The sequence below is a fragment of the Panthera tigris genome, chromosome C1 (assembly GCF_018350195.1).
Source record: "Panthera tigris isolate Pti1 chromosome C1, P.tigris_Pti1_mat1.1, whole genome shotgun sequence".
In the NCBI taxonomy this organism is placed as follows: Eukaryota; Metazoa; Chordata; class Mammalia; order Carnivora; family Felidae; genus Panthera; species Panthera tigris.
In genome coordinates, this window is record NC_056667.1 from 55,209,545 (window position 1) to 55,237,274 (window position 27,730).

General features: G+C 38.8%; 1 protein-coding gene across 1 annotated transcript in view; it reads left to right on the forward strand.

The window, feature by feature from the left end:
* IL12RB2 (interleukin 12 receptor subunit beta 2) overlaps positions 1-27,730 on the forward strand; it is a 142,947-nt gene that overhangs the window by 6,924 nt on the left and 108,293 nt on the right. The window contains exons 2-8 of the mRNA XM_042997534.1: positions 4,304-4,415; positions 6,135-6,422; positions 13,859-13,973; positions 15,007-15,191; positions 16,611-16,753; positions 17,678-17,828; positions 27,060-27,139. Of these exons, the coding sequence (XP_042853468.1) occupies positions 4,340-4,415; positions 6,135-6,422; positions 13,859-13,973; positions 15,007-15,191; positions 16,611-16,753; positions 17,678-17,828; positions 27,060-27,139 (1,038 nt within the window). The 5' untranslated portion in view covers positions 4,304-4,339. The remainder of the gene's footprint in view (positions 1-4,303; positions 4,416-6,134; positions 6,423-13,858; positions 13,974-15,006; positions 15,192-16,610; positions 16,754-17,677; positions 17,829-27,059; positions 27,140-27,730) is intronic.

Genomic DNA, 27,730 nt, shown 5'->3' on the forward strand with positions numbered 1-27,730 from the left:
TATTTATTTAGATAATGTCATAGCTCCATAAATTGCAAAGCATATTGAAAGATACCCTGTAGATACCCCTTATAGTCAAGAAGCAGAAATTTATTTAATCCCCTATGTAACTGTTTGTTCATAATCCAATCATCTTCTAGTTGTCTTCTCATTCAGTTTGTAATTTTCTTTATGCTAGAATATTACAAATTTTAATGAAGTAAGTAAGGTAGTGGTAATAAAGAAAAACTTACTATTAATGATGTCAGCCATGATGTGGCAGAATCAGATTTAATGTAGTTGTAGTTACATTAAAATAGAAATAAAATAGACACTACATGAATAGACACTACTGGTCTGCTGGCTTTACTCTGGTCCCCATACATGAGGCCAAGACTAACTTTTTTGTTTGCTTTTTGCCTTTGCATGTGTTTGTTTAATGTAATTCATATCTTGTAACACCTTGACTTATCCCCAATTAAAACTCAGTTAAATAAATTTTTTTAAAAATGTTGAATTAAACATCAGTGGTTTCCTATAGATTTGAGAGTAAAATCCAGGCTCCCTTCCATGGTAAACAAACCCATGGTAGATCTGGTTCCTGGCTTCTTCTCCATTTCATGTCCTACCGTTCTCCCCACAGTCACTTCCCCTGCCACCCTGCCCTTTTTTTTCCTGTGACTCACCCATAGCCAGCTTGTTCCTCTGCCTCTGGGCTTCATCCTGAGTCTTCACTTGGCTTGTGCCAGTCTCAGCTCCAACTTCACCTCTTGCATTGACCAGCTTCTCTCCTCCCCAGTCTTTCTCTCCCCTTAGCTTCTTTTGTGGTTTTCTTTTATCATTGTCTGAATTTGTTATTTATTTGTTTTCTGTCTCCTTATTCCAGAACGTTGGTTCCATGAGAGCAGAAACCCTCACTATCTTGTTCTTCACTCTATCCCTAGACCCTGCCACACAACAACTGCTTGATACATATTTGTTGATTGAATGGCTGACTAAAAGGTGTCTGAGCTGAGTTGGAATGGATGCATAAGACTTAGCCATTCTAGGGGTACCTGGGTGGTACAATCGGTTAAGCGTCTGACTCTCAATCTCAGCTCAGGTCATGATCTCACAGTTTGTGAGTTCAAGCCTTGCATTGGGCTCTGCGCTGATGGCTTGGGATTCTGTCTCTCCTTCTCTCTGCCCCTCCCCCACTTGTGTGTACGCTCTCTCTCCCTCAAAGTAAATAAACTTAAAAAATTTTTTTTAATTAAAAAAAAAGATTTAGCCATTCTAAGAACAGTGGAAAAGTAAGAGAATAACATCAACAGGATGTTGCAGGAAAACTAAGCAGCTAGAGAGTAGAGATGGATGTGGTTGGTAATATAGACAGAAATTAGCTCACAGAGGCCATTGTAGGCTGTGACCTTGGACTGTATGGTTTAGAGGGAAACTATCAGCTTTTAATTTAGATCAATGTTTTTCAAACATTTTAAACCAAGAGCGATAAGAAACACATTTCATATTTTCTGTAAACTGAGACTCACCCTCAGATTCTAGAGGCCACCACAATCTTTGGCTCATGGCACCCTCCTGAATCTGCCACTGTAGATTCTTATATCAGTCCTTGTCATATTATAGCTCCCTGACTGACATTTTCGCCTCTCTCATCTACTTTTAAAGACTCACCTGATTAGATTGGGCTCATTTGAATAACACAGGATATTCTCCCCATCTCAGATCCTTAGCAGTAATCACACCTCCAAAGTCCCTCTATCATGAATTGTAATATATACACATGTTCTAGGGATTAAGGCATGGACATCTTTTGCGGGCCATTATTCTGCCTACCACAGGCATGTTTATAAGGAGTTTTTTAATAGCTCATATTTCTTTCCCCTTCCTCCCTTTTTCTTTCTTTTAATAAATATTTGTTGAATACTCTTTCCTAGTGCTAGGTGCTGGCATAGAGCAGCAAGCCAGTGTTCCTGCTCTTATGGTAGCTTAAATTCTCACACAAAAATAGATGACAAACAAGTAGTCAAGTAAATAAACACAGTAGTTACAGATTGTACCAGGAAGCAATAAATAGGGTGATGAGTAGAAAGTAGCTGGGCAAGACCACTTTGGCTAGGGGATCAGGGAGGGGCTCTCTGAGGAAGTAACACATGATCTAAGATCTGAAGGATATAAGTCAGCCAGCCACTAAGAAACAGAGGAAGAGGATTCTAGCAGACGAAATGGAAAGTGCAGAATCTCTGGGCAGCAAAAGGCATGCCTTATTTAGGGGCACAGTCTGAAAGCCAGTATGAATGGAGCAGAGTGAGCAAGGCAGAAAAGTATGGCAAATGATGGTGGCAACACAGGAGAAGTGAGGCCATACATTGCCCAAGAGAGCATCTGCGGTGAGGATTTTGGATTTTATTCTAACAACAATAGACATATTGAAGGGCTGTGAATGGTGGTAGTATGAAACATGTAATGTAATCTTATTTATATTTCTAAAAGGTAGTCAGTATGTGAAAATGACCTAGAAAGGGGTAAGGATGGATTGGAAAGACACATTAAGGAGCTACTATAGTCATCTAGGGGAGAGATGACTGGCTTTTGGACTAGGGTGAGGACAGTAGAAACAGAGAGAAGTGGATTGATCTGTAATATATTTTGGAGGTAAAATTAATGAGACTTAGTGATGACCTGGTTGTAGGGAATGAGAAAGAGAGTGGACTCAAGGTCCACTTCTAGGTTTTTGAGCAACTTAAGGGGCAAGAATGTTATTTACTGAAATAAAAAGGGCTAGGGAAAGAACCAATTTGGAGAAGGGAGACCAACTGAATGTGTTAATATTGAGTACTGTTAGAGATCAAGAGGTGATGCAAAGAGACAGACTGGAACACTGGAGTCTGAGATGAAGATGTGCATCTGAGAGGCATTAGCATACAAATGATTTCTAGAACCGGGTGACCAGATGTGGAGCTGGGTGACCAGATGAGATCTCCTGGGGCAGGAGTAGAAATAGAAAATAATGTCTTGAGTGAGCTGAGGTCCTCCAAGAGTTGAAAGTCAGGAGGAGAAGGAAGAGCAACCAGCAAAGACTATTGAAAAGACGAGTGATGACTAGGCTAGAGGTAGAAAAGTTAAAGGGGCAAGTGGGCACATTTCTATAAACCCACTAGAGCCAGGGCACCTGGGTGGCTATGTTGGTTGAGTGTCCAACTCTTGATTTAGGTTCAGGTCAGGATCCCAGGGTTGTGGGATCAAGTCCTGTGTAGGGCTCCTGCCTAAGATTCTCTCTGTCTCCCTTCCTCTCCCCCCACCCCCCTCCCTGGTGCTCTGCTCCTCTCTCCTACTTACTCACATATGCTTGCCTGCTCTCTCTCTCTCTCTCTCTCTCTCTCTCAAAACTAAAAAAACTAAACAAACAAACAAAAAACACTAGCGCAGTACTGTTATATCTCTAGCACTTAACATTGTGCCTGGCACATGAAAGGTAGCCTGTTAAAGGAATAAGTGAATTTTTCTGAGAATGTCTAGTATGTTCTGGCACATCTCTAGGCATGGGAGTAAGACGTGAACATTTGCATTGGCTGGTTCCCAATAGCCTAACATCGCAGAACTTTCCAGCATATGTTATGGATTTTTGGCCCACCTTAAAATAGAATTTAGAGAATTCCCTAATGATTAGTAGAACCATTCCTTAGGTTTAAATTTGGGAACAATCAGAAATCACCAGCTTGCATTTTCTGAACCATTCGAGATAGGAATACTTAGTAAAATAAATGAGTAATAAATATAAACAAGCAAACAAACAAGTAAAATTGAACTTCTGTAGAAGACTCAAACAACTCCCTTTCTTATGACCAAAGAGATCAATTTTTCACTAAGTTCTAGGAGAGGGTTATAAGCCACTTTTTAATCTTCTGTTCTGGAAGCACATGAATAGATCAGAAATTCTCATTAGTCTTGGGATTTAACACCATTATGTTTGACTATGATGGTGCAACCCTGTTTGGAAGAAAACAATTTTTGTGTGCACCTGAGGCTCGGAAGGTTAAGTAACTTGCTCCCAGTCTCAGAGTTCTTAAACCCAGTTCTAAAGGACTCCACAGGCCATACCTCTTCTCCCACCCTTTGCCAACTCCAAGAAGCATAAGTGAATGGGGTTAGAGGTGGTTAAGATTTTCAGTTTACAAGTTTTAAGGTATACTTCATTTAAAAAGAAAAAACCCAAATCTTAATGATACAGAGAAATTAAAGGGGCATTTTAAGCCTTTCTGAATGGTGTTGGTCCTGGTATTTTCTGAATGTATTTAACATGAATGAATTTGTCTTCTTTTACAAGGAAAATTACAGAGGTGTGTTCCAGAGTTGACTGTTCATGGCACAAACAAATGGAGGGTGTTCACTGGCACTTATTTTTATCATTGTGTTGTTGTTGGCTAAAGCAAATATAGGTAAGATATTTTTATAATTGAATCAGTAGAAGGATTTATGGGTTAAATTTTCAGTTACAGATGAAATATATATTCGTGGCAATTGTTCTGGTAGTTGGTCTTTTGTAGTCAATCTTCTATCATTTTAAGTGGGTATATCTGGTTCCATATCTGTAACTAATATGCATTTTATTTAATTTATACTGATTAACATGAGTCCAATCATATCATTTCTCATTAAGTGAGTAGGTAACCACAAAGCTGACTTCATGAATGAATGTTTTACTAAAACGGTAGTGCATTTTAACAGAGGGTGTTTATGAGCAAATTCAACTATGCTAAAAAAATAATGGCTGACGCTTTCCCTGCCTTTTCTTTTTTGGGAGCTCACTTTTTTACTTAAGATCAATGAAAATTAAAGATGCAGAGAACAAATATACAAGTAGGATAGGGTGAGGAAAGAGAAAGGGAGAGACTTTTTCAGTTCTAAAAATAAAAAAGAATTTTTCATTTATAGGGAATTTTTAGTATGTCATTTATTTGATATAAATAACTTCTTCTGGGGCACCTGGGTGGCTCAGTTGGTTGACTGCCCGACTTTGGCTCAGGTCATGATCTCGCTGTCCATGGGTTCAAGCCCCGCATTGGGCTCTGTGCTGACAGCTCGGAGCCTGGAGCCTGTTTCAAATTCTGTGTCTCCCTCGCTCTCTGCCCCTCACCCACTCATGCTCTGTCTCTCTCTCTCTCTCTCTGTCAAAAATAAATAAACATTGAAAAAAATAACTTTTTCTACCAATTCCTGTTTAGGATAGTTAATCAAAGCAGTCTTACAATTACAAAAAAAAAAAAAAAGAAGAGACTTTCAGTAGAGGCTTTCTATCACATTTGAGAATTCAGGGCAAATCTATAATTCTGATGTTCTTTCACTGGCAGTACCACCAAAAACTGTTCATTTCTGAATAATTGTCATATTTATTTACACAAAAGCTTCTGGAGAGTAAGAATGACCTCTCTTTTAATGAGTTTAATGTAGTATCTGTCAATAAACAAACTCTTTTCATGTAGTGTCACATTAGCTGTATTGGGTTATGGTTCATCTAGCCCAGGGTCTTGCATCTTGAAGGAATACCAAAATATGGCATGGTAAGACCTAATTTTCATCCTTGATGCCAACCACAAACATAACAGAGCCACTGAATATTTTCTTTTGTTATAAAATAATGTTCTAGATTATACAAACTTTATACCATTAATACAGCAAGAGAAAGTGTTATTCCTAAATCTATCCCTTGGAGTTTCTAATAGCCCCTTACACCATTATTTTTCTTTTTGGTCTGAGTAATGAAGTAAGCCTTATAAATCATAAATGAGAATGGAAACAAGTGTGATTTATTCTGGGAAGTACTTTTCAGTAGCCTGAGGAATAATCTGCATATAAGAGAGGTTGATTTTTCCTGGTCCCATGTTCCTGAATGTTCTCCCAACCCTATTTTCTCAGCACTTTTGGTTCTGCTTATAGTATAACTGTTTTGAGAAGGATGCGTATTTTAATTCAAATACAATTAGATTTTAATGTGGTTACCTTCTGTTCTCATTGTGCATCACCAATTCAGCCAGAGCAGTGTAGGTTATTTATATTTCCATGATTTGATGGGATTAATTTTACTTTGCTCTTGAGGATTACACAAACCTACCATTTTGAGATGGATTTCTTATGTGCTGACTTGTGTCTTATTGCAGATGTATGCAAGAGAGGAGATGTGACCGTGAAGCCTTCCCGTGTAATTTCACTTGGATCAGCTGTCAATATTTCATGCTCTTTGAAGCCTGAACAAGGCTGCTCACAATACCCCAGTGTTAACAGGTTAATCCTCTACAAGTTTGACAGACAAATCCATTTTCTGCATGGTTACTCCCTCAGTTCTCAAGTCACTGGTCTTCCTCTGGGTACAACCCTGTTTCTCTGCAAATTGGCATGTAGCAAAAACAAGGAGTTTCGAATATGTGGGGCAGAGATCTCAGTTGGTGGTGAGCATTCCATTCTGAATTCTTAAAAACTAGTCATCTTTCGATATTTGTCATGTGTTATACAGAAATCCAAATATAGGACTGTTCTTTCTTTTCATGCCACATGGATATATTTCATCTTGATAGCAATATGAGCATCTCAATGTCAGAAATCCAGAAATCAATAGAATTGGGGTTTCATTTAGTAGTGTTATCTCTCTTTTTCTTCCTCCCCCATCCCCTCCCCTGCCCACTAGTGTTTTACCCATTAAGACCATTTACCTGTTGTCCTTGGACTCCAGTGGCAGGAAAGAGAATCTCTGCAGCTGACTCTTCATGGCTTCATGATTTATGAGAATTTAATTCAAAGCTACAACCTCCTAAAAAGACGAAAGAGGTACCTTTTTTGACTTATGAAGTCCAGGTTGACCACCCAAAGCTGAGCAGTTCTCCTTTCCCTAACTTAATGGTCCTTACATCCACACTTACTCCTGACCACAGGTTATACTTATCAGAGGTTAAAAGAAAACTATTGTCACACTATCTTTACCTGGGTTTTCTAGAAAGCTCCCTGAGGCAGAACTGACATGCTTATGCTTCATTGGGAAAGGGGAATTCAGTAGTCTCAGGGAAGCAAGAGTGAGGGGGTGAGCCAGGAAGGGACCAAAGCAAACACAAGGAGGTCAAGTCACTGAGCTGGCCACAGCATCGAAAGAAAATACAGCTGGTTGCTTGGTCACTAGGGACATTCCCAAAAAAAAAAGTATGGAAATACAATGACAGAGAACGAGGAGAATTTAACTATCTGTCATTGGTCAAAGTTCACCCACAGGGTATCAACTCCCCCACTTAGCTTGCACTGCTGGTCCCTCCAGGCAGCTGCTATGCCTAGGGTGAGCTGGCAGCACACCTGCCAAAAGCTTGTAGCCTACAGCCTACAACCTGTAGCCTTGAAGGTCCAGCCGGGCAATCCAGTGAGATTGCATGGGCTCTGAGTCATCCCATCTCATTCTGTGCCTCCGTGGTTGCAGATAAGCTCTGGAGTGGTCAGTGAGAGGCATGGGAGAGTAGGAGGAATTGGTATATTAGTCTGACTGACAAAGATGCAAGGACAGGGCCCCTGACATGAAGACAGTGTTACAGAGCTCAATGAGACTCTTTCCTAAAGATGGAAACCACTATTCTTTGACCTGCAAGGATATGGTTGGTGCCAAGCAATCTTGCTGGAGAGTCACCAGAAGCAGTGAGTAGAATACCAAGCAAACAGCTGAACAAATCACTGGAGGCTGAGAAGATATAAACCAGGCCAGTCCTCCTCTTCCAGTTCAGGGCCTCCTATTCGTACCATTTATGGGTCATGTACTCTTGGCTCTGACTGCCTGTGGTGTCCTAAAAGGAACATGGGCTTTGAAGCCCAACCCTGTCACTAGCAGTAGGCAGTTTCAATTCTCTGAGCCCCAGTTTCTCTGTCTGTTATGAAGATACTAACACATACTTCAGAAAATGGTTGTAGTGAATAGATGACACTCAGTATGCAAAGTGCTTAATCTAGTACCAGGCCCATGGAATGCACCTAGGTGATAAGCATTAGGGTTGAAGTTTTATGTGGCTTGACTCTTTTATTCCTGTGCACAGTGTGTTGGGTAGGCGACCCCATTTCCCTTAAAAGAACAGTATAAAAAAGTGATAGACAAAATCAAAACTTTTCTAAAAATCACCATTGGTCCTCACCTTCCTTGTCCTCAGAACACATGAATGTTTTACCCTGGGGTAACTTGTTAGTAGACCAACATTACATATGTGTATTAGATATTCCCAGGCATAGATGTCAGTTGTGGGTGTTCACAGTGCTGCTGCTGTTTTCTTCATATTTACTAGGCTAACAGTAGCTTTGAAAGTCAGTGTCCTTGCACATGTCTTTAGCCATCCCATTCCATTTCCTACCTTTTCTTAGGTATGTTAGAGTGCTACAACCCCTTTTCATTTTCAAAACTTTCCATCCAGAATATGCAGATGCATTTGTGACAGTTGCAGCATCAGAAAACCCAGGGAGATGGTCAAAAGGATCTGTCGTGGTGTAGCAAAGTTGGGTGGTGCTGCTGGAATTTTGCTTGCACGGTGTGCTCTAGTTGTAACCGCACCACCAAATGGCTGCTCTTCAAGCAAGGTTAGCACCTTTGAGGGGAAGGACTGACTGAAAGTAGCACCTTTTTCTGAGTACAGCTAGTCATTCCAAGAAAAGACACAATGAATTTTGGTTTTGCCTAGTATAGCAAGCTTAATCCTATCTAGTGAGGGAGTAAAGAGCCCTTTTTCTGTGATAAGTGGTGTCCACAGTGCCTTTGTATATCCTAAGGATGCTGTCATAAAGTTGGCTGTTTTCTAAGAACTGGGAATGGGTAATTTAGCCTTTTCTTCCCAGCCCCTTCCAGGGCTTAGGCTGCTCTGCTGCCAAGACCTCATTCCAATTGTGCAGTAAGTAAGCAATCAGTGCTCTAGCTTAACCTCATAGGATCGATCCACAAGCTATTTAGAAAATCAAGGCAATAAATGAAAGACAATGGATTCTTGCTTGGGTGGGTCTTTTAATGTTTGTTTGTTTGTTTATGAGGGAGAGAGAGAGAGAGAGAGAGGGAGAGGGAGGGGCAGAGATAGAGGGGAACAGAGGGTCCAAAATGGCCTCTGTACTCATCACAGAGAACCTGACCTGGGATTCAGACCCATGAACTGAGAGATCATGACTTAGCCAAAGTCAGATACTCAACCGACTGAGCCACCCAGGTGCCCCTTGGGTGTTTTCAGCATATACTTGACTGTTGATATTTCTGAAAGCTATTTTTCCAAGACTATTAATTTCCCATAGTAAGTAGGGCTTTTAAAAACAATAACAACTGTAGTACTCATATCAATTTATTATATTGCAAGCTATCTTAATTTTCAGAGGCTTTGATTTCTGTCCTTTTTTTGGTGTCAGCTATTATACACTTGTATTGAAGAGAATGAGGCCTGGTTTCCCCTGGAACAGATAGTCTCTGTCAAAACCAAGTCCTGGGGTGTGGGGACCTCATGCTAGGAAAGTTGACTTGATTTGTGAGTAAAAGCTGTGCTCTTTAAAATAAGAGTCTCTGAAAACTTTTAGGAGTAAAGATACGAGTGAGAACTAACTTTTTAATTACTTAAAAGTACCACGTGCTTTATATGTCATTTGGTCATCAAAAGACCCTATGAAGGGTTAGGATGGGAGGGGAGACATATCAACAAACTTCTAGAAGCTAGAAAGCAGGTAGACGAGTAATAATTGGCTTAGCCAGCAGCTAGCGATGAGAAATGTCATGATGCAACATGATTGAATGCAGAAGATTCCACCCCAGAAAGACTCAGAAATTGGTGATATCATGTCTTTCTGGGACGAAGGGTAAAATAGGACTAAGAAATGAGAGATTCCATTGAAAATATATTTGAAAAACAGATTCTCAGATCTCTTTCCAAATTCCATGTAGCTAGACATTCACTGCTCCACTACTCTGGCATAAGACTGGAGGCTTGGCATCAGAGGGTCACTAAACTAGCTCCGACCACTTCAGTTGAGATTGGTAATACCATGCTGAAAAACAGAGGGATTAAAGGAACACCTACAAATAGCTCCCTTCAACCCTGTACTCTCCCCCACTAAAGTTAGAATATCCTTTTCTAAGAAATCTGACAAGGCCAAGAGGAAATATCTAAAATTATTGACGATACTGTGGCACCTGGGTGACTCGGTTGAGCATACGACTTTAGCTCAGGTCATGATCTCCCCATTCGTGGGTTTGAGCGCTACGTCGGGCTCTGTGATGACAGCCCAGAGCCTGGAGCCTGCTTCTGATTATTCTGTGTCTCCCTCTCTCTCTGCCCCTCCCCCACTCATGCTCTGTCTCTCTCAAAAATAAATAAATATTTAAAAAAATTTTTAATAAAATAATTGACAATACAGAAAACCTGGCCAGATTACCCTGGGTGAAACCCAGAATCAGCAAATGCACCTCAGCTGACACACATGCAGAATTCCAATCTATAATTTAAATAGTGCCTCACTTCTATACATGAGTAAAAATATAAGGATCTGGGGAAAATGTCTGCTATGAAAGATAGAAACCAGAACAAACATAGGGAACAAAGCATATAAGCAAAGTGGAAGAAGTAGAATGTATTCAGGGAGGAAATATTAAAAAACAAAAACTATCCTTGATACCCTCAGAGAATTGAGAGAAACTATTGCATACAGAACAAAGATAGGATGCTGTGTGGAAAGAAAATATTCAGAGAATAGAAAACATGGCCCCCAATGATAAACAAATGAAAAACTTAACAAGAGACTAGGTATATACACTGAGGAGGTTTTTCCTTGATGGTAGAGCAGAAAGATGAAGAGCTTAAAACTATAGAGGGTAATATATAAAATTAGAGGAAGATCCAACCGATGAAAACTAGAGATTTTTAGAAAGATAAAAATAGAGAAGAGAGAATCAACAGAAAAATAATTCAAGACTGTTTCCCAAACTGAAGGACAAAAGTTCCCAGAATGTATACACTCCAAGAATCCAAAAGAAAGTAGGCCCTCATTAAGCACATCTTTGTGAAAAATCAGAATAGTGGGGACAAAGAAAAGATTTTACAATCTTCTGAAGATGAAAAACAGTGGTTCAAGAATCAGAATGACTGGGGCGCCTGGGTGGCTCAGTTGGTTAAGTGTCCAACTTCAGCTTGGGTCATGATATTGTGGTTCACGAGTTCAAGCCCCACATCGGGCTCTATGCTGACAGCTCGGAGCCTGGACCCAGCTTCAGATTCTGTGTCTCCCTCTCTCTCTGCTCCTCCCCCACTCGTGCTCTGTCTCTGTCTCTTAAAAATAAATAAACATTAAAGAATCAGATGGCTTCAAGCTTCTCAACAGCACCCTAGAATATGGAAGACAGTAGAGTATTGTCTCCAGAATCCTGGATGAAAATTCTTCTCAATTTAGAATTTAATACTCAGCCAAAGTATTAGTCAAGTGTGAGGGTAGAATAAATACATTTTTAGTCATGGTCAAAGTAGTTCCTCCCTGTGCCCTTTTCCAGGGAATTACTGGAGGATGTACCCCACCAACACAAATAATTAAAGGAGAGGAAAGAATTAGATTTAAGAAATAGGATATCAAACACCAGAAAAAGAAGGAATTTCCATGATACTAAGTACTGGTAATATCAGAATAACAGCTGCTATTGTACCAGGCACAAAGGAAACCTATCTTATTGGAAAGTTCGCAAGGACCCAAGAAAGAGGTCTTCAGGCAAATGAAACAGCATTTTAATATGGTAAGCAGTGATTCAGATAATTGGCTTGAGAGTTTGGAATTAATAATAAGAAAAATAAACAAATGGAAAAACAAGGCAATTTATTGCTGGCTCCAAGATCAATAAAAAGTAGTACATAAAATGAGAAGTTAATGTAGTGTTCTAAGTGGATTAGTCATAAGTAGTTATGTATACAGATATATAGAGTGTATTTATACATTTAACCATGTTCACAATATTTCCTTCCCTGAGCCCTTTCTCAGGGAACTGTAACAGTGTATACAGTATATACAGTGTGTGTGTGTGTGCGCGCATGCGTGTGTTTCATACATGATATATATTTCAATGTAATGTATACGTATTTCATATATATATGAAAGAGTCTGTTCTTTTAGGAAAAAGAAAATTTATTATTCCATCAAACAAAACTATATGAGCTCCATACTATTATACCCATTTTATAGATGAAGAAATTGAACCTCTGAGAAGTTAACTTGTCCACCATCACATAGTGGGCAATTATCATGTCTGTGGTGTTTGCTAAGAACAAAACAAAAAGTTGGGGGGGGGGATTTATTCCATCAATTACAGCTTTTTTTTTTTGGTGCAGAGAATATCTAGGGATTTAGTGGTATACTTGTTTTATCTCACCCAAGGGAAACATCTATTACATGTGGGTCTCAGTATTAGAGTACAATGAGATGAATGATTAACAGTGTCTTTTCTTACTTCCACTAAATCTGAGAAACTCCTAGCTTGGGTTTTGCCTTTGACTATAATATGGCTTAATTTACAAATACACACCTTATGGTAGAAGGTATCTTGCCTTGTACACCTTTGTATGTCCATAGCTAGCACTGTGCCCAACTCATGGAAGGTACTCAGTGTCCACGTACATAAAGAATTAGCGTAAATATATGATAACTAATTTGGATGTAAATTTAAAAAAATAAAATTAAAAAAATATATTAAAAAAGAAAAAAGTATTCAAAAAAAGAATTAGCTTATAAATGTTTATAAAGTGTTTCAAGTGATTCTGCAGAAATTAGATTTAGATGATACAACTCAGAAGGACATGACTAGGGCTAATGGGTAGAAGTGTCTTGGCAGCAAATATCAGGTCTAGGAAGAGAAAGAGCCCCTAGTTTTTAAGGGTTTCTAATATTGGGGGACACCTGGGTGGCTCAGTTGGTTGAGCATCCAACTTTGGCTCAGGTCATGATCTTGTGGTTCATGAGTTTGAGCCCTGTGTCTGGGTCAGAGCTGTCTCTGCTGTCAGGTCAGAGCCAGCTTGGTTCCTCTGTCCCCCTCTGTCTCTGTACCTCCCCTGCTCATGCTCTCTCTATCTCTCTCTCTCTTAAAAATAAATAAACATTGAAGTGCCTGGGTGGCTCGGTCAGTTGGGCGCCCGACTTCAGCTCAGGTCATGGTTTCACGGTTCATGAGTTCAAGCCCCACGTAGGACTCTGTGCTGACAGCTCGGAGCCTGGATCCTGCTTCGGATTCTGTGTCTCCCTCTCTGTCTGCCCTTGCCCTATTCACGCTCTGTCTCTCTCTGTCTCTCAAAAATGAATAAATGTTAAAAAATATTTTAAATAAATAATAAACATTAAAAATATGAAGTTTAAAAAAATTAAGTTTAAAGGTTTCTAATATTTGAATGGACCTCACTCTGAATCAGTAAACTCATCATCACCATTGGTAATGAAGCTAGCACTGGATGTTCAGCTGTCAGGGGAAATGGTTGAATATGGTGGTAAAAGGCTTAGACTCCAGTCAGCTACACCTGGGCTGGAGCCCTGATTCTGCCACAACACAGTTTTGTAATTTGGGGCCAGATATTTAACCTCTAAGTTTTAGTTTTCCTCTTCAGTACAATGAGGATGATAACAATAAATACTTGATGTAGCTGCTATGATACCTAATTGAGAAAAACCATGCACAATGCATAAGACTCAGCATGTAGTGTTTGATCCATTTTCACTATTGTTATTAAAAGACATTCATGCCTTGGAAGCAAATATGAACTTGATGGAACTAGACATAGGGGAAGTATCATTGTCTTATTGTCAAATAACAATGTGACGGAGATATCAACTGTGTGGTGTTTAAAATATGAGGCTTTGCACTTTCTTTTTAAAGTTGTTCCGGAACAGCCTCAAAACTTATCTTGTATACAGAAGGGAGAACATGGGACCGTAACCTGCATCTGGGACAGAGGACGAGACACCCACCTATATACTGCATATACTTTACAGTGAGTGAAAGACTATTTTTGCAGCTGCTTTGTAGGTATTGTCTTAGACTACACTTAGAAATTCAGTTAGATATGCATTTAGAAATAAGTTTTATATTTACCAGAGAGAAGCAATAGACACCTCTAGATAGGTACTTTAACAAAAATTCTAGTGTTCATCAGTTAAAACTGGTTCATTCATCCAAAGTGTGAGAACTGATGTCTTGGGTCTGCGATCTAACTCAGAGTTCTCTTCAGAGCATCCAAGGCTTATGTTATGGATGTTCCTCCCTGCTCTAATAGGGTTAAACTGGCCACATTGTATCCCTTCTTTTGTGGTTGTAGACTCTTAGGGTCATAATATATAAATAGACTCCTCCTTGTGGTAGCTTTCCATTAGCTTCGGAGGAGTTTCTTTTTAAAGCATCTTTGTGTGACCTGGAAGTCCACACAAAGAAGAGTCTGGGAGATTCTGTTCCCTGGAGTTGATTCCATAATCCATCCAAAGGATAGGATAGTTTGCACATGCCTAACTGAGCAGGAAATGGGGGAAAGAAAGTGGAGCCCAGGGTTCCAGGCTGTACTAGAAGCTGGCACTTCTTTTTGTACAGTAAATGCCTAGGGCCATGGATCTTTGGGTAACAGTTGGGTCTGCCCTGAGGAGCCAGGATGTCAGCCAGGGTTTCGGGTTACTTATCTATATGCACATCAAAAAGTCTCAATCTGGGGTGCTTGGGTGGCTCAGTTGGTTAAGCCTCTGACTCTTGATCTCAGCTCAGGTCTTGATCTCAGGACTGGGAATTCAAGGCCTGCATTGGGCTCTATGCTGGGTGTGGAGTCTACTTAAAAAAAAAAATGTCTCAATCCTACTAAAAAAGGGGAGAAAATATGGTCCTATTTATTACCATAGAATACAAATATTCCCTTAATGTATCCAACTGACCTTAACAAAATGTCTAGAATTTTGAATATTCAAATATTATATCCCTTTTGTACTAAAAGGAACAAGTACTCATAAAGTATCTTGCTAAACACAATTGTCTTTTATTTACAGGCTAACTGGACCAAAAAATTTCACTTGGCAGAGGCAATGTAATGATCATTATTGTGACCATTTGGACCTTGGAATTAACCTAACCCCTGAATTGCCTGAATCCAGTTACACAGCCAAGGTTACTGCTACAAATAGTCTTGGAAATGCTTCTTCAATTCCATCCACATTTACATTCTTGGACATAGGTACATTTTATTTCATGTTTTGTAGGTATCATTCATTGGTAAATGAACATTATTCTTAAAATCACTTCAATGTTCTGTACGTAATTGTTTCAAAAGGGACAATGGCACAAAGAATAGATATTACTTTGATGCAAGGAAAAGAGTGCATGATCTCAGAGCCTTATGGAGATGGCCATACAGAATGGAATGTTCAACATTATTCTCTCTGTTGGAGAAAAAAGAACTTAGTCCCACAGAGGCACTAGCTGCCAGTGATAACCATTTGACTGAGGAGAGGGTTCTGCAAGATTGATTTTTCATGAAACTCAGTGTAGGCATTTCTTGTCAGAGATATCTTTTTACCCCCATGGTTACTCCACTGTTCTGAGATAGGCTACCTGTGGGTTTGCTGGGCCAGTGCAGAGGTGCAAACTATCAATAAAGTGTACCAAGGTACAGGGGTGCCTGGGTGGCTCAGTCAGTGAGGCGTCCAACTCAGTTTCAGCTCAGGCCATGATCTCATGGTTCATGAGTTTGAGCCTTGCATGGGGCTCTGTGCTGACAGTGCAGAGCCTGCTTGGGATTCTCTCTCTCTCTGCAGCTCCCCTGCTCACTCTGTCTCTCAAAATAAATAAACATTTTTTTAAGTGTATCAAGGCACAAATGTATCTTGTTCTGAGAATACCTACTACCATTCTCATCACCTTGGGACCTGGAGTGAGCCAGTTGTAGCACATTTCTGAGCAAATAAAATTGGCCCAGTTGAGTTAGAGGCCAGTGTCAAATATCCCCCAGGTAGGACTGTGCTTCTGGTCTGCCTTAACTTCCAGCCTTACATTATGTGTCTCTCTTCTCTCTTCCCACAGCACCTCTTTGCACAGCGTATATTGCTATGGGTATCAACACAGGCATTTATTATACATTACCTATCATACTTCTCCCCGTCTTACTACCTTCCATTTCTTTACATTGACTATTTCTCTGTAAGGCACCTTCTTTTCCTCTTATTCTTTCCCTCTGTTCTCTGGTTCCTGTGACCATTCTGTATGATCTTTCCCTACCACCATTTCTTCTTCTGAGAAGTGATCACCACTAGCCATCTCTGGCTTGTCAGCCATTGGTACTCTGGGGTTTGGTACATTGGTTTTCTTTATGCATTGGATTAAATGCAGTCGATACTATCACTAATGTTGAAGGTAGTTTATTTGGTAAAAAATGAGGGTAGATTAAGGAGAATTATTTTAATTATTTAGCAGTGGATCAAACTTTTTTTTTCTCTCTGTAAAAGCCATGGATTTCTTTCTTATATATCTCACCAGCTTTGGTAGTCATGCATCTTAGAAATGAGCTGTGTTCACCTCTTTCTGGCTTATGTCAAAACAAAGGTTATTTCTGATTTTGGAGCCTGAATCATACGTTTTTGTTTGTCCTGATTACTAGTGAGGCCTCTTCCTCCATGGAACATCAGAATCAAATGTGTAAATGCTTCTGTGAGCAGATGTATCCTTCAGTGGAGAGATGAGGGGCTGGTGTTGCTTAATCGACTCAGATATCGGCCCAACAGCAGCAGGTCCTGGACTATGGTAATGGTTTTAAGAGTAAAGGGGAAAAACAGGGAGGGGCTCCTAATATCACTGCACAAATCTCTGTCTTTTCATGCCAGCAAAATATGGGGTTTAAGAATATTTAGCCCTAAAGTACACACTTGAGATAGATCAGAAAGTCATATGCACCTCTATTTATTAAGAAATATCTTGAATTTTGATTATTGATTCTGAAATTTTTTAAACCACAGGCTTCTGTAAACTAATATTAATTTTCCACAATTAGTAAAGGATTCATTGTACTTTGTTATGCTACCCCTGTTTTATTTTTTAGTAATCTTTTTACATATTAGAAAGAGAAATATTAGGAAATGTCCATAGAGGCTTATCTGGAATTGAATATTGCAAAGATAAAGCCCCACACTTTGATATATTAGACATTAATGTTTTTAAATTAAATTTTAGGATTATAATTCCTCCTAGTATATTTGTAAAATAGAATGGCTTATAATAATAACAAAGGATAAGTTGCACATATAACTGAAACTCAGGAGAAATTGCTTTTTTTAATATAATTAAAATTTTCTTTTTGAAGTCTGTTCTATGTCTGTGATAAAACATTTATCACATTCTAATTATGACCAAATAAAAAATAATCTCTAGAAAATTCTCCAAGTTTTTTCTGAAAATTGGTATTTTTCAGCCTTTACTTACTTTTCAGCTTGTTTCAGGATCCCCCTTGGGACCCTTATAGGTGGGTTCTTAGTCCCCAGAGTTTGTTTTTAATGAGAAGCTATTTCATATTAACATCATGTATATTCAGTAGCCCTGTCATTGGTATTTTTTCTCAATGAATGACAGATCTGAAAAAAGAGAAAGGGTTATCTACTCAAGTTTCTTACCTATGTGTGTCAAAATTCTTTAATTTTAATTGACACCTTTAAAAATCTTGTCTGATTCAAGGTCAGTGCTACAAATGCCAAAGGAAGACAGGATCTGCTGGATCTGAAACCATTTACAGAGTATGAATTTCAGATTTCTTCTAAGTTACATCTATATAAAGGTAGTTGGAGTGATTGGAGTGAACCATTCAGGACACAAACACCAGAAGAAGGTATGTGTTCTAAAAAGGAGGGTGGGAAGAGAAGGAGGAGAGATGGGAGAGGGATCTGTAAAGTACTGGTACTGAATCAACAAGTTAATTTAACACATTAATTAACAAGTAAATGAGTACACTAATTAACAAGTTAATTTTGACTTTAGCTTAAGTACTGTAATTGTCCAGGGAGATGTGTTTATATTGTTAGGGAAATTTTAACATTAAGTAAGTCCTACCCCTGTTTGCCCCATGTTTTCATGTTGGTTACAAGCTTACGCTTCAGTAATGTTTGGTTATAACTCTTATTTCTATTTTTTTTTTAAGTTTATTTGTGTATTTTGAGAGAGAGCACGTGTGTGCAAGCAGCGGGGAGGGGTAGAAAGAGAGGAGAGAGAGTCCAAAGCAGACTCCATGCTATCAGCGCAAGCCCAATGCTGGGCTCAGTCCCACTGACCATGAGATCATGACCTGAGCAAAAATCAAAAGTTGGAAGCCTAACTGACTGAGACACCCAGGCACCCCTTATTTCTATTTCTTGTTTATATTACTAGCTCAGTAACTCTCTCATTCCACAAAACCATAACCAGTAATTTCATTCCTTTAGAGTAAAACTTGATCATTCTACCTTTTGGATTCTATGAAAATTAAAAGCTTAAAAGAAGGTAGACTCGGGGCGCCTGGATGGCTCAGTCGGTTAAGCGTCCGACTTCGGCTCAGGTCATGATCTCGCGGTCCGTGAATTCGAGCCCCGCATTGGGCTCTGTGCTGACAACTCAGAGCCTGGACCCTGCTTCGGATTCTGTGTCTCCCTCTCTCTCTCTCTGCTCCTTCCCTGTTCATGCTCTCTCTCTCTCTGTCTCAAAAATAAATAAACATTTAAAAAAAAAAAAAAAGAAGGTAGACTCTGGAGACATACATTTTAAAATACAGTTTAACATCCACCAGCCCTCTCTCTTCCAAATATTACAGCACTGCACTTCATCATGCCTCTGATATACACTGCTCAAATGAGGGCCTCCAGCCTGCCCATAGCTATGGAAAGGATATCAAATATATTTCTTAGTCTGATGGGCTTTTCTTTTTGGCAGTTATAGGGATGACAATTTACTGAGGTCTTAAGTATAATCAAACTAAGGTGCAATCAAACATTGATCATATGAATAAATAATAGCTATATGAACTTGATGTCAATATTAACAAATCTTTGGATACACAAGAAATAACCATCTGAATAATTAGTTTTTAAGAGCACTCATTTAGTGACCTACTATACAACTTTTCACAGTCTGTGTAACTTTGGCTCAGAAGAAAAATTATTGGCATATAATCCATTGCTTTATTATGTGGAGATTGTGAAGTATTAACGTGAGAAAATCTAAACGCTTATTTGTAAAACTTATGGATATGTGTGACTGTAAATTAGTTTCATGATATGTTATATTCATTTTTCTGTGAGCTGCTAATGGCCTTTGATAGCTGATGACACTTATCAATACCCAAGTGACTTTCAAGGACCCAAAGAGCCTAAAATATAAAATATTTAAATATTTAATATTTAATAAATATTATAAAATATTTAATGTTAAATATTTAAATATCCTAAAATATAACACCTAATATATAAATTGTAGAATAATGTATATTTTTCCTTTCTTCTTATATTAATTGCATTTCTGTATTTTAAAATAACTCCATCTAACAAATTGTAATTTATTCCCTCTCATTTTATGATAAAAATCTCTTAAAATTGATGTTGAGCTACTTGCTCTCTGTTTAAATATTTGTCATTTTTATAATCCAGAGTTTTTTATTCTTTTATTAAACATAGTCAAAGTAATGTATTTTTTAATGCCTTATCTATGAGACTTTGTTTATATGTCCTACAGATAAAATTCTTGAAAATGGGCCATATTTTCTGTGCACGGCCAAGGTACTAAATAGGCTGAGTAGTTTTTAAGTTATGTCACATTCGGCTTAACTATAAACCAGGGGTATTCTGGGCTTGTGAATTCTCGTCATTCTTACTGACATTTAATAATGACCTGTTTGGAGGTGTGTGGAAAGGTTTGGGGTTTTTTTTTTTTTTTTTTTTTTTTTCTGAAAGGGTTTATCTGTTAAATTAAAAACAGTTCAAGGTGGGACAGTAACAACAGTAACTTTCTCATAGCCCTTAAATAAACCACTATCATAACAATGAGTGAGTGCAGCAACTTGTTATGGTTGTGAACTCATGGACAGTTATGAATCAAATCAAGGAACTGACTTGTTCAGAGTAATTGCAGGCATTCATGAAGAGAGGAAACCCATACTCTGAGATGCACCACATTTACGAAGCTGTTGGCTTCCTTTCAGTGTCTGCATTTCCCTTTTCTATGTTTCATCTTTCTGTGGGTTGATGTAGGACCTCTTCCCTCTTACTCTGAGCAGCTTGGTTTTCTCCCCTTACCGCTATTTCTGTCATCAGTTTCTTTATGAAACACCAATTGATGTAAACTTAAAAGGTGTGAATTTTTTTAACACTTCTTCCTTTTCAGCCTTCGAATGTGTACTCATATGTAACTTGGCATTAAAAAAAATTGCTAGTAAGCTTTTTTTTTTTTTAGTTACTCTTTAAAACTCTGAATGACCTTATAATAGAGTTCTTTGGAGCCTTTGCTGCCCAAAACTGAGAGCAATGTTATCTTCTGGTGGATTGAGCACAGTTATTTAGATCATGTCAGCAGAGAATGAGGTCTTTATTTACTCCATATGGCCCTTTCCTGTGTCATTAAATTCAACTCCTGTTATGGTCCTCCATGGAAAACACTTTTTAAATGACCTTTAAGTAAGGAGTAGAAGGAAAGAAACTGCTTTCCTCTGTTTAGGAGAACAGTCCCTCAATCTTTATCCATCAAAAGCAGGTCTGATACTGGGAACTGAGCAACCACATTTGGCCTGTAGTGGGAGAATATTCTTCAGTTTGAGCTGCAGGGTCTCCAGACACATCTGGAGAAGAAAGGTGTTGGGGAGGTGATTCCCTCACCACCTAGAACACCCAGGAGGAGACTCCATAAAAAAGATGAACAAGCCATTCCTTAGAGCTATAGTATAAATTAGGTATTTCTGTTTGCTCATTCACCACTTTTTAAAGTCTAATTTACATGTTTTGGTCTTGTTAAACTCTGTATAGGCAATTAATAAATAAAGCAAGTGCTACATACTCAACCTTAACACCAGAGCAATGAAGGAGTAGCCCTCCTCCCCCCACCGCCATAAGAGGTGGTGGCATGGGTGGTTGGTGAGAGACTCCCAAAGGGGAGAAAATTCAGGGTCACCAGTTGCAGCCACCCCTTCTCACATTGAGAAGCTAGGCAATTCATTCATTCATTTGTAATTCTGAAATATTGCTAAGATGGGTTAATTTTAATGAATAGAAGAGCTCTGACCCATGGTCAGCACTCAATAAATTTAGCTGTTGTTTTCTTCATTTGGAAAATTAAGTGTTAGAGCTAATAGAACTTGTTCAAAGTCTCAGAACTAAGAATTGGAGAAGCCAGGTTTTGAACACTGGTCTTTTTTATCACATAGCCCAAGCTCTTGGCTCTGCACCCCACAGTTACCTGACTCTGAGAAGGCCAATTAAATACTAGAGGTTATTTTATCATTTTGGTTAACAAGTTCTTAATAATGATCTAGCTTAGGAGTCAGCAAACATTTTCTGTAAAGGTCCAGGCAGTAAATATTTTCAGCTTTGCAGACCATATCTCTGTCACCAGTACTAAAATTCGCTATTGTAGTGTGCAAGCAGCTATTGACAGTGTATAAATACATAGACAAAGCTATGTTCCAACTGAACCTCATTTATGGATACTGAAATTTTAATTTTATGTAATTTTCACATGTCACTGAAAATTACTCTTTTGTTTGTTTTCAACCATTTAAAAATGTAAAAACCATTGTTAGTCCACAGGCTGTACTAAAACAAGGAGCAGATTTGACCCACTGGCAATAGTTTGCTGACTCCTAAATTAGCTCATTTATCTGAGTGCCTAAGGCTTGAGGATATGGGAATCAAAGGTTCTTAGCCTTCTAAAGAGATTTACATGCAAATGTTTTCATTAGAAGGAAAATGTTATGTTTGAGAGCCAATGACAGTCCCTGCCTTCCTTTCTTTTTGGGTCCCCTCTAAGCCCAACATCTATCCTGGAAGAAATCAATGTCTGAGCTCAATTATTTGACAAGATGGTGATCACCCCAATAGGAAGAAATGCTTTCCGTGAAGCCTTCCAGACAGAAACAAATGGGGGAAAATGCTTCTCAAGATGGATCTGTGAGAAAAGTGTGTGTGTATCAGGAACTATGCCAGGTGCTGGGACACAGTGATAACTTGTCAGATCCTCAGACTCAAGGACTTCTAATCTGTTTTGGAACATTAGGTAAAGATTCCTGGAGGATACAACACCACGAAGAAATGTAAAGTTCCAATGCAACTTATGGACTTCCCTCATCTGGAACATATGGCCTCCAAAGTCATTGCAGTAGGAGAAGGGAGCTATTTCCTCCCTGAAGTACTTGATTCTTTTGAATTCTGTGAAATCTCATGTTCCTGGATTTTATTCTTCTTCATTGACCAGGTCTTCTTGGTTTCTTGCTGGTCAGTTTTCTCTTCTCAATACCAATCCCTATGGCTTTTCCCTGGGCTCCCTTCTTTTCCCAGGTGACTTTATCCAGTTCCACAGTTCGAAAACTAGACAGACAGATGATAGATAGATAGATAGATAGATAGATAGATAGATAGATATCTCTTTGTTTTTCTCCAAGACAGAATGTTTCCAAAATACTTCTGTTTCAATATTTTCTATTTTAGTAAATGATACCACCATCTTCCTAGTTACTGAAGTCAAAAATCAAGAAGTTATCTTTAAATTCTCCTTTTCCAAATAAAAAGAAATTCTTTTTCCTTATTCCCCAATACCAGCACTTGACTCTCCTAAACATATTCAAAATCTGTTCATTTCTTCTGTTGCCACTATGATTATGCTAGGTTAAGCTACTTTCTCCGTACAAAGGATAACAGCAAAGTGAACAGTTATGAACCCACCATTCAACTTAAATGCTGTGAAATTACCAATATACTATTGACACTATCCTGAATTATATGTTTATCAGTACTTTTCACATAACTTTCAGAAATGTATGTATCTCTAAACAGTTACTAGTTTTGCTTGTTGCCATGGTTGCAATATCTGTAGAATGATAGGAGAAAATCTCAGGTGCAACGGGCTGAGAGTGAGTGTGAAGTGAGGGAATAAAGACTAACAATTCACAACTCTTCATGAAGTTCTGTGAAGGAGAGCAGAGATGTGGGGCAGTAGTTGGAGCAGGATGTGGTATCAGGAAATGCTTTGTCTGGTTTTGTTTTTAGGATTGGTGAAAAATTGTAGTGTATTTTCAAGGTAATGGTAAGCTTCCAGCAGAGAGGGAGAAATTAGTAATGCAAGAGAAGTAGGGGAGAAGTCCTTGATAAAACAAGGGAGGATGGGATCCAGAACTCAGGTTGGGTTGAACTTTGATGGAAGTAGGGATACTATGTTAGAGAATTGATGGTGAACTTTTCATGGTAGAAAGATGAGGGAATCCTGCCTTGTTACTTCCTTTTGCTCAGTGAAGTATGAAGCAAAAGCATCAGTTGACAGAAACAGATCCTTAGAAGTGGGCAGGTGGAGGGACTGACAGTACCAGCTACTGGGAAGGAACACCTTATGGATGGTGGCCCTTCACAAGTAATAAAATAGGTGACAGAAAGAGGTGAAAAGAGAGAGTGAACCAAGTGTTAAACTTCATTTATCAAGAAGGAAGTGGAATGGGGTAGTCTATATAGGACTTCCCGTGGAGGCATAGCAGGTGATAACGTCTGAAAATAAAACTTGTTTAATCAAGTAGATACTTGTAATATCTGTTTGAATTGAGTTGTTTAAAACTAGATTTTAGATAAATGGGTCAACCCCAAAAAGTGAACTTCAAGGAACCGAGGCAGTGAGTGACTTATCTCTGTCTTGCCCTGCTTGGAACATGACTTGGACCAAAAAATCCTCGTGTGTTTCATTGAGCCCACTACCTGAAACCTCCCAAGATATGCCTTTTCCATATTTGCTTTGTGTTAAATTCTCCATTTTCACTCTTTTTGGAAATCTGTATGCTCCTTGAGGAAACCTCTGTTGAGGGATTGCTTTCCACCTGCAATTAAGTTGCTCTTGTCCACGTTCCTGTGTTCGCCTTGGCTTCAGATATGGATGCTCATCTCAGAAGCACATGGATTGGCTCAGATTTGTTTGCCACACCTATTGTTTCATAGAATCCTAGAATCTTGGGATTTTAGAGTTGAAAGCACCTTCAGGGTCATTTAGGTCAATCTCCTGCTTAATTTAGGATCTTCACTTTTTTTCATATTGGTGACTCTATTCAACTCTACAGTTTTCTCCTTTATCATATAGGAGGCAGTTTCATCTCAGGTGACCTGACTTCCATTTCCAATATTTGTATTTTTAGTCATTTGTACCCATTTGTTTTGTAATCACTTGGACATTTGGTCTTTGGCTTTCCTTTTCTGGCCTGCCTATAATAGTTTTATCTGCCTTTGTTAGATAACACTGAGGTTAGAATTTCAAGTGATTTTGTGTCAGTTGAATGTCAAAGATTCTCTTTAATATCAGCTCTTATGCTGCTTTAAGCAGCAGTGGTTTGACACCCCTGGTCATGAAATTTTACACTTTGAAACTCATACAGATTCAGCTAATGATTTCTCTCCCACAGAGGCTAACACTGCAGGTGGGCACCATTAAAATTTCAGTTTCACTTGCAATTTTTCCTTTGAAGAGACTGTGATTCTAGAATTCAATTCTTAGCTCTGTAGTAATCTGGTGGTTGTAGATCTTTAATGAGACAATGAGTATTCCCTTTATTTGTTACTAATATGTAATTAACTGGAGACATTTAGCACTAATAAGTCATCTGGCTTCAACATGGAGCACATCCAAGTTTCCACATCCTGATTATGTAGTCAATGTCTGGGTTATCTAGTTTGCTCAGATCTCTGCTCAATGTAGTGAACTGTAATGGAAGAGCAGGGTCTTTGGAAATAGTGAAACCTGGGCTCAGCTGGCTTTGCCATTTACCAACTCCATGTGTTCTGGAAATCATTTAACCTTTGTCAGCCTCCTTGGCCTCAGCTCTAAAACAGATGTAATCACACACACACACACACACCCTGCATTGTGTGAGGATTAAATGAGATAACGTGCAGTACATAAAATGTCCAAATATTTCCTGACACGTTGTAGGTGGTTAATAATGGTCAGGTCCCCTTTCCTTCTGTTGCCTGTGCTTTTTTCCTTTTTGCATCTGGACTAGCAGATAAAAGTGCTAGGCTTGTTTTCTGGGTCACTCTTCATAATCCTGAAGGATGGAGAGCATTTTCACAATGTCTTGGGTAAGCATTTCTTACCTTTAGGTCCTCACTGCAAGGGTAGAAGCTACCACTGGTGGGAAAAGAGGGGAAGAAAATAAGTGAATGTTTAGAAAAAAACAAAAGGAAGAGGGTGAGAGAGGCAGGAAACGGAAATAAAAAAGGAAGAGGGTAGAACACAGAAGAGCACCTGTTGGGCGTGGAAGTACTGTTGAGAAATCACAAGCCTCAGAGCCAGGTAACTGCAGGGTGCAGAGAGAAGAGTGCTGGCTATGTGATAAAACAGACCAATGTTCAAAACCTGGCTTCTCCGATTACTAGTTCTGGGACCTTGAACAAGCTCATTTCCAAATGAAGAAACAACAGCTAAATTTCCTGAGTGCTTACCTTAGGTCAGGGCTGTTCTGTTCATTCAATTCTCACAACAGCCCCATGTGACGTATAGAACTACAATCCTCATTGAACAGATGAGGAAACTGGCTTCAGGATGTAAAGTATGTATTCAGGATGTGGTTAACATTTGTTCAAGATCACAGAGCTGGGATTTGCCCATAGACGGTCTAGCTCTGGAGTTCACACTTTAACCACTGTACTAAAGCTGCATATGTCATGGGGGTAAAGAGGATATGGGATGCAAGTTTAAGTGGGCCAAAGGACCGCCCATAGTATGTGTGGGTGCATGTGCTCCTTCCCTTTTTCTCTTCTCCTCTCCCTGGCTGCTTGTCTTCTCTTTTCCTGGTGGGAGTTAATGTTCCAGAAACTTCGTCTGGTTAAATGGGACTTGTCACCCCAGAAGGAACCCCAATGTAAGCCTCATCTCAAATACATTCTAAGTGTCACAATGAACAAGTTTCATTGGTGCAGTTGAAGCTTGTTTTCAGGGGCTGTTTCTGTGAGTTCCACCCCTGGCTGTAAATCAAAATAAATCTGATAATGGGAGAAATAAAACTATTCACCCACTCACACATGCACAGGTGCACACACACTCTCTTTCTCTCTAGCACACAGGAGTTGATTATTCAGTTTCTTTTCAAGTCTGTTTGATTGACTTTCTCAGATTAAATTAGGTCATATTTGACCATTGTCTTAAAGATGGTGGTTTTTCCTTCAATCAGTTCATTCTCTGTTTTAGCATCAAGTAGCTAACATTGTCTGAATTGTTCATTTGTACATTTGTCACCTGACAAAGAGTTGTCAGGAGCCTGTTACATTCTAAGCACTATGTAGGTATGAGAGATATTAAGATGAATGAGATGGGCTTTCCTTTCAAGTAGATCATGATCTCATGATCTAATGATCTAATGATCATAAAACCAAATAATTATGCCACAACATGGTAAGTTCAGGAATGGACGTGAACACAGAGTTAATCATTTGTATTTTTTATTTTTACAGGATCAAAACTGTGTTCCTTATGATTCATATTTTGGTTTTTCTGCTGAGAATTAATTCTTTCTGTATTCCAATAAAAAAGAAATAATCACACGTACTTTCTTTGAGTTATTTTATTACTACATATTTTAAGAGTAAGTTAGGAATCCAATTTCCTCATCATCATTTTTTTAAATTTGTTTTTAAGGTAAAATTTGTGTTTTCTATGGCCGACACATATGTTCATTGTTTAACAAAAGGAAAGAAATATGGGGGCACAAAGAAAATTGAAATTACCTGACAATCCTACTCTCCTGGAATTGTTTATTAAATAAGCAATTGACTTTAAGAGGTTTTATATTGTGCATGTATGGATGTATACATGTATGTGTGTATACATGAAAATATGGGTTTTTTTCCCTTCAAAACAGAGCCTACTGGGACATTAGATGTTTGGTACATGAAACAACCCATTGACTACAATAGACAACAGATTTCTCTTTTCTGGAAGGTAAGTTTTCATTGTCAGTGTAAAATTCAAGAGAAGTATATATTTGGTTGATTTTTTTTGTTTTGTTTTTATTGAGATATAATTAACATATAGAAAGAATTATATATTTGAACAATGTTTAAGGCCAAAAAAAAAAAAAGTTTTATTTCCATAGTGGCTTTATACAAGGCTTCAGAGACTTGGTTGAAGCTCGTTTCCTCAGCGATATCCTCAAGACACTTGACCCAATGTCATTTCCTTTTGTCAGATAAGAGTGAGAGTTCCCACTGAGTTCCCTCCTGCACACAACTGCATCTTTTCCTCATGTGCTTGCATCCGTTCCTATCTCTAGGCATGTCCACACTCTGTCCCACTGCACCATTTCTTCTGCCTCTTGACCCTCCCAGCCACTCTTAATCTCCCCTGCGTATAACATGCCCACCAGTGACCACACCACCTTATTCACTTTTTGGGAAATTAAAGATGGGAAGTCTGTGGATGTGGATATCTAGGAATATATTTGCTATAGTCACTGAAAAGGGAGAGGGTGGAAAGAAGGCTGTTCTACCTCAGGAACTCAAGTAATTGTAGACAATCGTGTGAAGAGGAATG